This window comes from Phyllobates terribilis, unplaced genomic scaffold (genome assembly GCF_046119375.1).
Source record: "Phyllobates terribilis strain yellow unplaced genomic scaffold, ASM4611937v1 Scaffold_3__8_contigs__length_932513732, whole genome shotgun sequence".
NCBI lineage: Eukaryota > Metazoa > Chordata > Amphibia > Anura > Dendrobatidae > Phyllobates > Phyllobates terribilis.
This window is the reverse complement of record NW_027362763.1, coordinates 276,785,051-276,798,706: the sequence shown is the minus strand read 5'-3', so window position 1 is coordinate 276,798,706 and position 13,656 is coordinate 276,785,051. Positions and strand designations below refer to the sequence as shown.

The following is a 13,656-nucleotide window of genomic DNA, read 5'->3' as shown; positions in this document are numbered from 1 at the left end:
AAACTTCAAACGAGAGTAGGTTTTATGAACAGAAGCATAAATCTTACAAACCAAACAGTTATGTTGCTCAGTTGAATTTTATTAAATTTTAAACATAAAAGTGTGGGTCAATTATTATACAACCCCTATGTTTAATATTTTGTGGAATAACCCTTGTTTGCAATTACAGCTAATAATCGTCTTTTATAAGACCTGATCAGGACGGCACAGGTCTGTGGAGTTATCTTGGCCCACTCCTCCATGCAGATCTTCTCCAAGTTATCTAGGTTCTTTGGGTGTCTCATGTGGACTTTATTCTTGAGCTCCTTCCACAAGTTTTCAATTGGGTTAAGGTCAGGAGACTGACTAGGCCACTCCAACACCTTGACTTTTTCCCTCTTGAAGCAGGCCTTGGTTTTCTTGGCTGTGTGCTTTGGGTCGTTGTCTTGTTGGAAGATGAAATTACGACCCATCTTAAGATCCTTGATGGAGGAGAGGAGGTTCTTGGCCAAAATCTCCAGGTAGGCCGTGCTATCCTTCTTCCCATGGATGCGGACCAGATGGCCAGGCCCCTTGGCAGAGAAACAGCCCCACAGCATGATGCTGCCACCACCATGCTTGACTGTAGGGATGGTATTCTTGGGGTCGTATGCAGTGCCATCCAGTCTCCAAACATCACGTGTGTGGTTGGCACCAAAGATCTCGATCTTGGTCTCATCAGACCAAAGAACCTTGAACCAGTCTGTCTCAGAGTCCTCCAAGTGATCATGAGCAAACTGTAGACGAGCCTTGACATGACGCTTTGAAAGTAAAGGTACCTTACGGGCTCGTCTGGAATGGAGACCATTGCGGTGGAGTACGTTACTTATGGTATTGACTGAAACCAATGTCCCCACTGCCATGAGATCTTCCCGGAGCTCCTTCCTTGTTGTCCTTGGTTTAGCCTTGACTCTTCGGACAAGCCTGGCCTCGGCACGGGAGGACACTTTCAAAGGCTGTCCTGGCCGTGGAAGGCTAACAGTAGTTCCATAAGCCTTCCACTTATGGATGATGCTCCCAACAGTGGAGACAGGTAGGCCCAACTCCTTGTAAAGGGTTTTGTACCCCTTGCCAGCCTTGTGACCCTCCACGATCTTGTCTCTGATGGCCTTGGAATGCTCCTTTGTCTTTCCCATGTTGACCATGTCTGAGTGCTGTTCACAAGTTTGGGGAGGGTCTTAAATAGTCAGAAAAGGCTGGCAAAAGAGATCTTTAATCCACACATGTGAAGCTCATTATTCTTGGTGCCTGAACTACTTCTTAATACTTTAGGGGGACCAAACAGAATTCTTGTGGTTTGAGGGGTTGAATAATAAATGACACTCTGAATTAACTTTTAACGTTTAAAAAAAAAAAAAAAAAAAAAAAATTGCTGCAGTGCATTTCCCACTTCCAGGCTGATCTACAGTACAAATGTCACAATGCCAAGTTAATTCCGCATGTGTCAACCAGCTAAATCTGCAGGGGATTGAATACTACTTGTAGGCACTGTATTATAGTCTATGGGGCTGTACACATAACCGTGTATTTTTTTGGACTGAGTGGTTTAAACAAAATTAGAGATTTCTCTGATTTTGATTCGAGTCATGGATCACACTCGCTAATGCAAGTCTATGCGTCTGTGAAAAAAATCGAACAACACTCGGATGCCATCCATGTGCTATCGGTTTTCACAGACTGTAAGGTAAAAGAAGGCTGAGATACATGTGTTTTTCTTTTGTACAAGAAAAATTGATTAAACAATTATGGTAAAAATTTACTCACTGACCAAACTCTGATAAACATTGGATTGAAAACACTGATAAATATCAGACCATTTTTTGTGTAGAAGAAAAATCACTGGTGTCTGAATAAGATCTGAATAAGATCTGAATAGGATCAAATGTAACCACAAGTAACACATGTTTTCTGCCTTTGTTCATTAAAAGAACTTTAAATACTAGTGAATTAATGCTTCTGGAATTCCTTATGTGTGATTTATGCCACAGTTGGACCCAATAAATACTTTGTCATTAATTATATTCATTTTTTTTCTGTGACTTTCAGGAAGCAGTTAATTTAGACTATCCATTCTGTGTATATCCGAGTTCTTTTGGTTATACCGTTTCCAATATTCAAAATACTGCAACAGGAATAACAGCAGATCTACGCAATGCCCAGTCATTTTCACGCTATGATATCTCTCCTCCAATAAATGATCTTAAATTATTAGTCATATTCCATGAAAATGAAATGCTTCAATTTAAGGTAAAATTTCCAATTTTTTTTGTCTACATTTATTTGAATATTTGTTGTTACTATTATACTGGAAAAGTGCCATTCTGACATTGTTTTTCAGGAATTGTTTTTATGACATACATTATGTGTTAAAAGTGACCTATCAGGATGAATCTTCTCATCAGTATGATTATGGTGATAACAAACTTGTCTAGTTCTTTTTATTTTAGTGGTGAAACAAAGTCAGAAGTTTAAAGAATGTATATAATGTGTTGCCATTTTGCAAGACCTGTAACGCTTTAATTTTTTGGTCGATAGAGCTGTGGGGCTTATTTTTTGTGGAACAAGGCAACATTTTTATTGATACTATTTTGAAATAGATGAGACATTTTGATACCTTCTGACATAATATCTTTTTCATGCATTTTTGGCTTTTTTTAATTGTTTCTGTTTTTTTTCTGCTGGTTAATTATTTTCAAATTTTGATAAATTTGACTTTTCAGGATGGGGAGATACCAAATATGTGTATTTTTCAATTTTTTTATTATCTTTATTTTTAATGGAGCAAAAGGGGGATGATTTATTTATTAGCCCCCTTAGGGGACTTGAACCTGCGATTATCTGATTGCTTGTACTATATACACCAATACCAGTACCAATACAGTATTGATGCATAGAGTAAAATCAAGGTGCATAATAACAGGTACCGAGGTCTTAATCTGACCACTGGCTGTCATAGCAACCTATCAGCGATTTCATATTGGGTACAAAAGATGACGTGCCTCCATGCCAATATGCTGTCAGGGTTTGACAGCGGCATTTAATAGTTTAATAGCTCCACTCCGCCCGCAACTGTTAGAGGAAGGTCCTGGTTTGTCATTCTGGGTAACTGTAATTGAGGCTACACTATAGCTTTACTCCAATGGATGAATGGGCTTGCTCTTTTCTTTTTGTCTTACATTATCCCAAATTAAGTGTCACTCTACCTCACTGAGCTGGCACCCGCAGAAAGACAACATTTCCCAAATTCTGCTAATACAACAGTGCATACAGTATATCTTTACATATAATTTTGATATACAACCATGTGCCAAATTTGCTATAGTATATACACAACTAACATTCATAATCTTTGTTTTCATAGATATATGATCCCAACAATAAACGATATGAAGTTCCTGTGCCAATAAATACCCCAAGTTCACCATCCAGTACAGCTGCAGGAAGATTGTATGATGTTGAGATTGTAAATAATCCTTTTGGAATTCGTATCAGAAGAAGGAGCACTGGGACAGAGATGTAAGGAAAGATGGATTTAAGGAATAATATGACATTCTTCCTAATATACTAATAAATTGCATGAAGAAATAGATCTCTAAATTGTATTTGTATATTGTATCTATTATATATGAAGGTACTTTGTTTTATATACCATATTATGCTTGGACATTCTATGTAGTAACTGTGATCAGCTACTTATTTATAGAGATGAGCGGTGTTCGACTAGAACTGTTCGCCAATCTCAAATTCGAGCTGTTTTGGGCGGTGTTCGAGTTGTTCGACGAACCCGAACGATTTGCAAAAAATTCGGCTGTTCGAGGTTATGTTCGATAACTGTTCGTGCACCAAAAGCGTGTCCTGCATGTCTGGCGCTATTTAGAGCACCAATCATGCAGGGATTGTCTGCCACTCACTGTAATGCCACAGCCATGGTGGTTGTGGCATTAGAGTGATTGCCCAAATCGATGGGAACTGTGATCACAGTGAAACAGGAAAAGCCGGCAATTCATCAGCGCATACACCGGTACCCGACAATTTAGAACCGAAAGAATAGAGCTTCACACATAGATTAGATAGATAGAAACATGTCAGTCACATATATATGAAGTACAGTGACAGTGTTGCTTACTGTACTTGTCATTTAGTGTAAAGGATTTATTTAAAAAAATAATAGTGTTTTCATGCACTGTCTCTTTAAAAAAGCCGGCCGGCAATTCAGCAGCGGTACCCGACGATTTAGAATGGAAGGAATAGAGCATCACACATAGATTAGATAGATAGAAACATGTCAGTCACATATATAATAAGTACAGTGATAGTGTTGATTACTGTACTTGTCATTTAGTGTTAAAATAAAGGATTTATTTAAAAAAATATTGGCGTCGGGTTCCCCTTAATTTTAGGCTCTAGCGGAGGTTAAGCAGACGGCTGGGGCAGATGTTTGAAGCATGGGAAGGGGGTAATACCCACTGAGCTTCCCAGGCTACTAATATCAGCCCCCTGCTGAATACCTAGCCTTTACTAGCTATTAAAATGGGGGAACCCCCAAAAAAATGACGTGGGGTCCCCCCTATTTTATTAGCTAGCAAAGGCTAGGCAGACAGCTGGGGGCTGATATTAATAGCCCAGGAAGGGTGCCATGAATATTGGCCCCCTCCCAGGCTAGAAACACCAGCCGTCAGCCGCCCCAGAAATGGCGCATCCATAGGATGCACCAATTCTGGCACTTAGCCTCGCTCTTCCCACTGCCCTGTAGCGGTGGCAGTGGGGTAATAGGGCTGGGGTTGATGTCAGCTTATAATGCCAGCTGACATCAAGCCCAGGTTAGTAATGGAGACGCGTCTATAAGACACCCCCATTACTAACCCCGTAGTCAAAGTTAAAGAAAAACACAAACACCCAGAATAAAGTCCTTTAATTGAAATAAAGACACAATTCTTTATTGTTCTAAATTAAACCATACTTACAATCACGCCCATTCCAGCTGAAGCCAACGATCCCCTGCAATAAAAGAAAAATAATAAAGCAACATAATCCTTACCTTTCCATGGTTCCCACGACAGCTTTAGCTCTGCTACATCGAGATGACAGGCTGGACCACAGCAGAAAGCTGCCATCCAGCCTGTAATCCCGCAGACACTGAGAAGCGCAGGCTTGCTTGCGCTCCTCAGCGTCTCTCTGTGACGGCATCCAGATGAGCCGAGTTCATGTCCAATGAACTCGGCACACCTCATGCACGTCACTGACAGCGTGGGAAAATTCTCACGCTGAAGCGCTGAGTGCAGGAGAATTCTCCCACGCTGTCAGTGACGTGCATGAGGTGAGCTCATGTCCAATGAACTCAGTTCACCTCATGCACGTCACTGACAGCGTGGGAAAATTCTCCTGCACTCAGCGCTTCAGCGTGAGAATTCTCCCACGCTGAAGCGCTGAGTGCAGGAGAATTTTCCCACGCTGTTAGTGACGTGCATGAGGTGAGCCGAGTTCATTGGACATTAACTCGGCTCATCTGGATGCCCTCACAGAGAGACACTGTGGAGCGCAAGCAAGCCTGCGCTTCTCAGTGTCTTCGGGTTGACAGGCTGGATGGCAGCGTTCTGCTGCGGTACAGCCTGTCATCTCGATGTAGCAGAGCTGAAGCTGTCATGGGAACCATGGAAAGGTAAGGATGATGTTGGTTTATTATTTTTCTTTTATTTCAGGAGATCGTTGGCTTCAGCTGGAATGGGCGTGACGGTAAGTATGGTTTAATTTAGAACAATAAAGAATTGTGTGTTTATTTCAATTAAAGGACTTTATTCTGGGTGTTGTGTTTTTTTTAAATACTTTACTAGAAATTCATGGTGGTCATGTCTAATATTGGCGTGACCCCATGAATTTCGGGCTTAGGGCCAGCTGATAATGCCAAGCTGGCCCTAACCCCTTTATTACCCAGTGAGCCACCGCACCAGGGCCCTGGATGAGTTGGGTACAGCGCCAGAAGATGGCGCTTCTATGAACGCGCCATTTTCCGGGTTGGCTGCGGACTGCAATTTGCAGCGGGGGTGGCCCAGAAAGCTTGGTTCTCCCTGCGCTGCGGATTCCAGCCCCCAGCTGCCTAGTTATACCTGGCTGGACACGAAAACAGGGCGAAGCCCCACGTCAATTTTCTTTAAATTATTTCATGAAATAATTAAGAAAAAAAGGGCTTCCCTACATTGTTGTGTCCGGACAGGTACAAATAGGCAGCTGTTGGTTGGGGGCAGCCCGGTCCTGCCTGCTGTACCTGGCTGGACCCAAATATAGTGCGAAGCCCCACCTCAATTTTTTTTTAATTATTTCATGAAATAATTAAAAAAAAAAGGTCTTCCCTATATTGTTGTGTCCGGCCAGGTACAAATAGGCAGCCGGTGGTTGGGGGCAGCCCGGTCCTGCCTGCTGTACCTGACTGGACACAAGTATAGTGCGAAGCCCCACGTCAATTTTTTTTAATTATTTCATGAATTTCCTGAAGTAATTTAAAAAAATTGAAGTGGGGCTTCGCACTATATTTGTGTCCAGCCAGGTACAGCAGGCAGGAACGGGCTGCCCCCAACCACCAGCTGCCTATTTGTACCTGGCCGGACACAACAATATAGGGAAGGCCTTTTTTTCTTAATAATTTCATGAATTTCCTTAAATAATTAAAAAAAATTGAAGTGGGGCTTCGCACTATATTTGTGTCCAGCCAGGTACAGCAGGCAGGAACGGGCTGCCCCCAACCACCAGCTGCCTATTTGTACCTGGCCGGACACAACAATATAGGGAAGGCCTTTTTTTCTTAATTATTTCATGAATTTCCTTAAATAATTAAAAAAAATTGACGTGGGGCTTCGCACTATATTTGTGTCCAGCCAGGTACAGCAGGCAGGAACGGGCTGCCGCCAACCACCAGCTGCCTATTTGTACCTGGCCAGACACAACAATATAGAGAAGGCCTTTTTTTCTTAATTATTTCATGAATTTCATGAAATAATTAAAAAAAAAATACGTGGGGCTTCGCCCTATTTTTGTGTCCAGCCAGGTACAACTAGGCAGTTGGGGGCTGGAGTCTGCAGCGCCGGGAGGCCCAAGCTTTCTGGGCCCCCCCCCGCTGCAAATTGCAGTCCGCAGCCACCCCGGAAAATGGCGCGTTCATAGAATCGCCATCTTCTGGCGCTGTACCCAACTCATCCAGGGCCCTGGTACGGTGGCTCACTGGGTAATAAAGGGGTTAGGGCCAGCTTGGTATTATCAGCTGGCCCTAAGCCCAAAATTCATGGGGTCACGCCAGTATTAGACATGACCGCCATGAATTTCTAGTAAAGTATTTAAAAAAACCACAACACCCAGAATAAAGTCCTTTAATTGAAATAAACACACAATTCTTTATTGTTCTAAATTAAACCATACTTACCATCACGCCCATTCCAGCTGAAGCCAATGATCTCCTGAAATAAAAGAAAAATAATAAACCAACATCATCCTTACCTTTCCATGGTTCCCATGACAGCTTCAGCTCTGCTACATCGAGATGACTGGCTGGACCGCAGCAGAACGCTGCCATCCAGCCTGTCATCCCGCAGGCACTGAGAAGCGCTGGCATGCTTGCGCTCCTCAGTGTCTCGCTGTGACGGCATCCAGATGAGCCGAGGTCATGTCCAATGAACTCGGCTCACCTCATGCACGTCACTGACAGCGTGGGAAAATTCTCACGCTGAAGCGCTGAGTGCAGGAGAATTCTCCCATGCTGTCAGTGACGTGCATGAGGTGAGCTCATGTCCAATGAACTCAGCTCACCTCATGCACGTCACTGACAGCGTGGGAAAATTCTCCTGCACTCAGCGCTTCAGCGTGAGAATTCTCCCACGCTATAAGTGACGTGCATGAGGTGAGCTGAGATCATTGGACATGAACTCACCTCATGCACGTCACTGACAGCGTGGGAAAATTCTCACGCTGAAGCGCTGAGTGCAGGAGAATTTTCCCACGCTGTCAGTGACGTGCATGAGGTGAGCTGAGTTCATTGGACATGAGCTCACCTCATGCACGTCACTGACAGCGTGGGAGAATTCTCCTGCACTCAGGGCTTCAGCGTGAGAATTTTCCCACGCTGTCAGTGACGTGCATGAGGTGAGTTCATGTCCAATGATCTCAGCTCACCTCATGCACGTCACTGACAGCGTGGAAAAATTCTCCTGCACTCAGCGCTTCAGCGTGAGAATTCTCCCACGCTGAAGCGATGAGTGCAGGAGAATTTTCCCACGCTGTCAGTGACGTGCATGAGGTGAGTCGAGTTCATTGGACATGACCTCGGCTCATCTGGATGCCGTCACAGCGAGACACTGAGGAGCGAAGCAAGCCTGCTCTTCTCAGTGTCTGCGGGTTGACAGGCTGGATGGCAACGTTCTGCTGCGGTCCAGCCTGTCATCTCGATGTAGCAGAGCTGGAGCTGTCCTGGGAACCATCGAAAGGTAAGGATGAGGTTGCTTTATTATTTTTCTTTTATTGCAGGAGATCGTTGGCTTCAGCTGGAATGGGCGTGATGGTAAGTATGGTTTAATTTAGAACAATAAAGAATTGTGTGTTTATTTCAATTAAAGGACTTTATTCTGGGTGTTGTGTTTTCTTTTAACTTTCACTATGGGGTTAGTAATGGGGGTGTCTTATAGACGCCTCTCCATTACTAACCTGGGCTTGATGTCAGCTGGCATTATAAGCTGACATCAACCCCAACCCTATTATCCCACTGCCACCGCTACAGGGCAGTGGGAAGAGCGAGGCTAAGTGCCAGAATTGGCGCATCCTATGGATGCGCCATTTCTGGGGCGGCTGACGGCTGGTGTTTCTAGCCTGGGAGGGGGCCAATATTCATGGCACCCTTCCTGGGCTATTAATATCAGCCCCCAGCTGTATGCCTAGCCTTTGCTAGCTATTAAATTAGGGGGGACCCCACGTCATTTTTTTGGGGGGTCCCCCATTTTAATAGCTAGTAAAGGCTAGGTATTCAGCTGGGGGCTGATATTAGTAGCCTGGGAAGCTCTGTGGGTATTACCCCCTTCCCAGGCTTCAAACATCTGCCCCAGCCGTCTGCTTAACCTCCGCTAGAGACTAAAATTACGGGGAACCCCACGCTAATTTTTTTTTTAATAAATCCTTTATTTTAACACTAAATGACAAGTACAGTAACCAACACTATCACTGTACTTATTATATATCTGACTGACATGTTTCTATCTATCTAATCTATGTGTGATTCTCTATTCTTTCTGTTCTAAATTGTCGAGTACAGATGCTGAATTGCCGGCCGGCTTTTTTAAAGAGACAGTGCATGAAAACACTATTATTTTTTTAAATAAATCCTTTACACTAAATGACAAGTACAGTAAGCAACACTGTCACTGTACTTATTATATATGTGACTGACATGTTTCTATCTATCTAATCTATGTGTGAAGCTCTATTCTTTCTGTTCTAAATTGTCGGGTACCGCTGCTGAATTGCCGGCCGGCTTTTTTAAAGAGACGGTGCATGAAAACACTAATATTTTTTTTAATAAATCCTTTACACTAAATGACAAGTGCAGTAACCAACACTGTCACTGTGCTTCTTATATGTGTGACTGACATGTTTCTATCTATCTAATCTATGTGTGATGCTCTATTCCTTCTTGTCTAAATTGTCGGGTACCGGTGTATGCCGCTGCTGAATTGCCGGCCGGCTTTTTTAAAGAGAGTGTCTTCTGAGCAGTTTGTCAGCTTTTGGACACCTTTGAAGGTGTTTTCTATGTGTTTTTGTTTGCCTGCCATTGGTTTTAATGGTGTTCGACGGTGTTCTAAAGTGTTCGACGAACAGTTCGACGAACAGTTCCTCGAACATCCCGGTGTTCGACGAACCGAACCGAACCCGAACACTATGGGGGTGGCTCAACACTACTTATTTACACTTCATGATATATTGTTAACTTGACAAATTTCTTTTTTTTCCAGTTGGAATTCTCAAGTCCCTGGCTTCACGTTCTCAGACATGTTTATTCAGATAACAAATATACTGCCTTCAGAGTATATCTATGGATTTGGAGAAACAGAACACCCACAATACCGTATTGATCTGAACTGGCATACCTGGGGATATTTTGCCAAAGATCAGCCCCCTGGCGTAAGTTTAAAAAAAAAATCTGTAATTTTCCCATTGAAAACCTTATGATAACATTTTTTTACTTGATTTTTTTTTGTGGGACGAGATGAAGTTTTTAAAGACACACTTAATTTTACCATATAATGCATTGAAAAATGGAAACATTTTCCATGTAAGATGGAATTGACCATTTTAGATGGCAATTTTACCATTAGTTTTAGTGTTTTGTTTTTAGGACATTCACTTTGTTTTAAACAAGAACTGATAACTTTCTTCTAGAGGTAAGTGCAGGTATGATAATACCAAAGATATAAGTTTTTTATTTTTAAGTTTTATTACTTAAGGATTCAGGCATGCAACATCTTTTTCAGGCAGATTACGTCAAAAAAATGAACATTTGCTTTTTTATGTACGAACAACTTGCTGTGCATATGTTCAGGCTTTTGCACATCTTTTGCACATGAAATTAAGGGATGTTAAAATATAATAACTTTTATTTGAATATTATTAAAATAGGTCAAAGGACACATTATATATTAAAAATTATTGCAGCATGGATCCCATTTTCTTTCAAATAACTGGCCTATATAGGCCTATATAGGTATCAGATTTTATCAGCAACAGATTCACATGTACATTAGTGCACCCAATACCACAGCTGCAGCCTGTGTATTCACTGTATGTATATTAGGTGTTTCCATTGCTGCTTCTTAAATGGTTGCCTACTGCATATTAAAAGAGCTGTATAGCCACACAACAAGTTTCGCCCTTGCAGGCTTCCTCAGGGAGCTGTGGCTACAGTGATCCTCAGAAAACCTCATGCAGGATCTTATAAAGCCTGTGTTCCATACTCATTGGCTCTTGGAAGGAGCCAATTCTACATAGCTACATATCTCTCCAATAGGGAAACCTTATCATTAACCATTCAGATGGGTTTACTAATGTACATGTGAATCTGCTGCTGATAAAATCTGATACCTATATAGGCCAGTTATTTGAAAAAAAAATGAGATACAATAATTTTTAATATAAATGTATCTTTTGACCTATTTTAATAGTATTCAAATAAAGGTTATTATATTTTAACATCCCTTAATTTGGCATCTATTTGCTCCCTGGAGAAATTTGGTGTTTGCAGATATAATTATCCCCCAAGGGATGTATGCACATCCTATGGTGTTATAGGCACCACTCCGTTAGTCTTCTGCGGGTTGTGGAAGTCACTACTCATTGTTTGAGTCTGAGAGCCATAACGAGTTGCTCATAGACTTACCCTGAGTGCTTGTGACCGTTACCTCTGACTTCTGGTCAGTCCGGTCACAAGATCATGCCTTGGGACTGGAGTGGTGCTGGAAACATATAAAGATGGCAACTGGTAAGTATAACCCTAGGCTCAGGGAACTTAGATTACTGGCACCACTCCAGCGCTGAAATAAAAAAAATGCTGAAATGATGTTTTAAAATGTTGCATGTTAGTCTTCAACAGGTGTAAATATTAGGTAGATATTGTACTCCAGTAGGGTATTGGCAAACCATAGCTCAAGAATTTAAAAAATTGCAGAATGAATTAGCTGAAAACATCCAGATAATGAAAACCATGCCCGTATTATAGAGCAAACTTAAAAAATTTAAAGGCAGAAAGAATGAGTGTAAAAATAGTGCAAAAACCATAATGAATTTCATTAAAAAATAAAAATGCCTAAAATCAAAACCTACTCGAAATGAAAAGACACAAAAAGAATGATGAATGCGGGGCCCTTGAGAATCCCCTTTATAAAAGTTGCAGGGTTACAGCAAATGTATATGATGTATAACAGACATTTCTCACTGACAGCAATGGAGATGCTACTTGAATGTGCATTGCCTGCTCCTTCCAGGATTGCAGGGTAGGCCATGAATTAATATGTTATGTCAGGTTTGTGCGATACTTTTAGACTCATGGCCTTCCTTGAAAGGTAGTATGGAATTTTCTCACAAACTTGTGTCAAACTATGGATAAATAAACACAGAACTGCCATTTAACAGTGTACTTAAACCTTCTGCAAGGACAATTCTCTCTGTGCGAAAAGATCTGTGTCATTGTTCAATGTCTTCTTATAAGTTACACTGCTATTTTTAACCTTAAAATGAATGTATAAGTTCATTAATGTAAGTGGAATGTGATTTAGAGATATTCACAGTGCTTTTGTACCAGTGTTTACTTGTTCCATAGAGGCACAATATAATGTGTGAATGTGCCCTAGTAAATCTTTTCTGTCATAGGGGAGATGATAACACCAGGATAAGTCTATAACATCTATTTTTGTATCCACAAATCAATACGGCTGCAGGCTGATAGCCATGGTCAGAAATAAGCTTTCAAATCATGCAGCAAATCATTTTAATTGCATCTGTTCTCTATCATAATCTGGCATCTAATGGAATTAAAACAAAAAGCTATTACAGCTCCCAACAATTGTTACCACAATCTGGGTAATAATTTACAATGTGACATTTAGGAAATATTTTACATTTTTTGTTTGTTATCACTCACACACAGAGTAAAAAAGTACAGAAAATGCCATTCTATTCTCAAATCATAATTAGGCTGAACGTGATTGATGATTGGGTGAGCAATTAAGGAAATGAGCGTATCTGTTGCCTGGTTTTTGCTACCTAATCTGAAAGCAGCATGATGTAGGGGCAAAGACACTAATTCTTATGATGCATTAATTACTGGGCTGCTTAGTGTAGTTTTCATAAAATCACTGTTTTATCAGCATGAGATTATCACTAGAGGACTACTTGGCTTGTTATTAGGTAGTCCAACCACACACCAACCACTGATTGACACTTTTCTGCCTATGCACAGTGTACACAGGAAGCTGCTAATCAGTGGTTGGGCGGGGTTATAAAGAGCTCAGCATTCAGAGAACTGGTAGATCTGCAGCTGGTAAAACAGTTTTTAACCAAAACGGCAGCAACCTGCAAAGTAACCGATTTATCACTGGAATCAGGGTCTCTGGCTCTACATCATGCTGCTCTCAGATGGAGTAGCAAAATCCTTGTGACAGATTGCCTTTAATGACTGTAACATTTATATTGATTCCACAATGGTAATGTGCAATCTGAGACCACAGTTTGATGCCACAGGATGTTCACATTTGCTATCTCATCTCTGCAGTATAAACAAAATGCATATGGTGTGCATCCATTCTATATGGGACTAGAAAAGGATGGCAATGCTCATGGAGTGTTCCTGCTTAACAGCAATGCAATGGGTAAGTTCAATGCCTTAGGCCACATTCAGTTATCCGTATTTCACGTACGTGTTTTGCCCATGTATTTTTCAGACATAACACAAACCCATCATAGCTTATGGAGTATTCATGTGTTTTTTTATGGATTGAGCAAAAAAAAATTAACAAAATAAATAGATCCATATTTAATCCTACTCACTGATAAAACTCAACCATTCAAGTCTGTGGGTCCATGAAAAACTCAGACTATACCCTGATGTCATCTTAG

General features: G+C 41.4%; 1 protein-coding gene across 1 annotated transcript in view; it reads left to right on the top strand.

Moving 5' to 3' along the window:
* SI (sucrase-isomaltase) overlaps positions 1-13,656 on the top strand; it is a 414,470-nt gene that overhangs the window by 321,628 nt on the left and 79,186 nt on the right. Inside the window, exons 50-53 of the mRNA XM_073674817.1 lie at positions 2,065-2,265; positions 3,380-3,534; positions 10,002-10,170; positions 13,313-13,409. Coding sequence (XP_073530918.1) covers positions 2,065-2,265; positions 3,380-3,534; positions 10,002-10,170; positions 13,313-13,409 — 622 coding nt within the window. The remainder of the gene's footprint in view (positions 1-2,064; positions 2,266-3,379; positions 3,535-10,001; positions 10,171-13,312; positions 13,410-13,656) is intronic.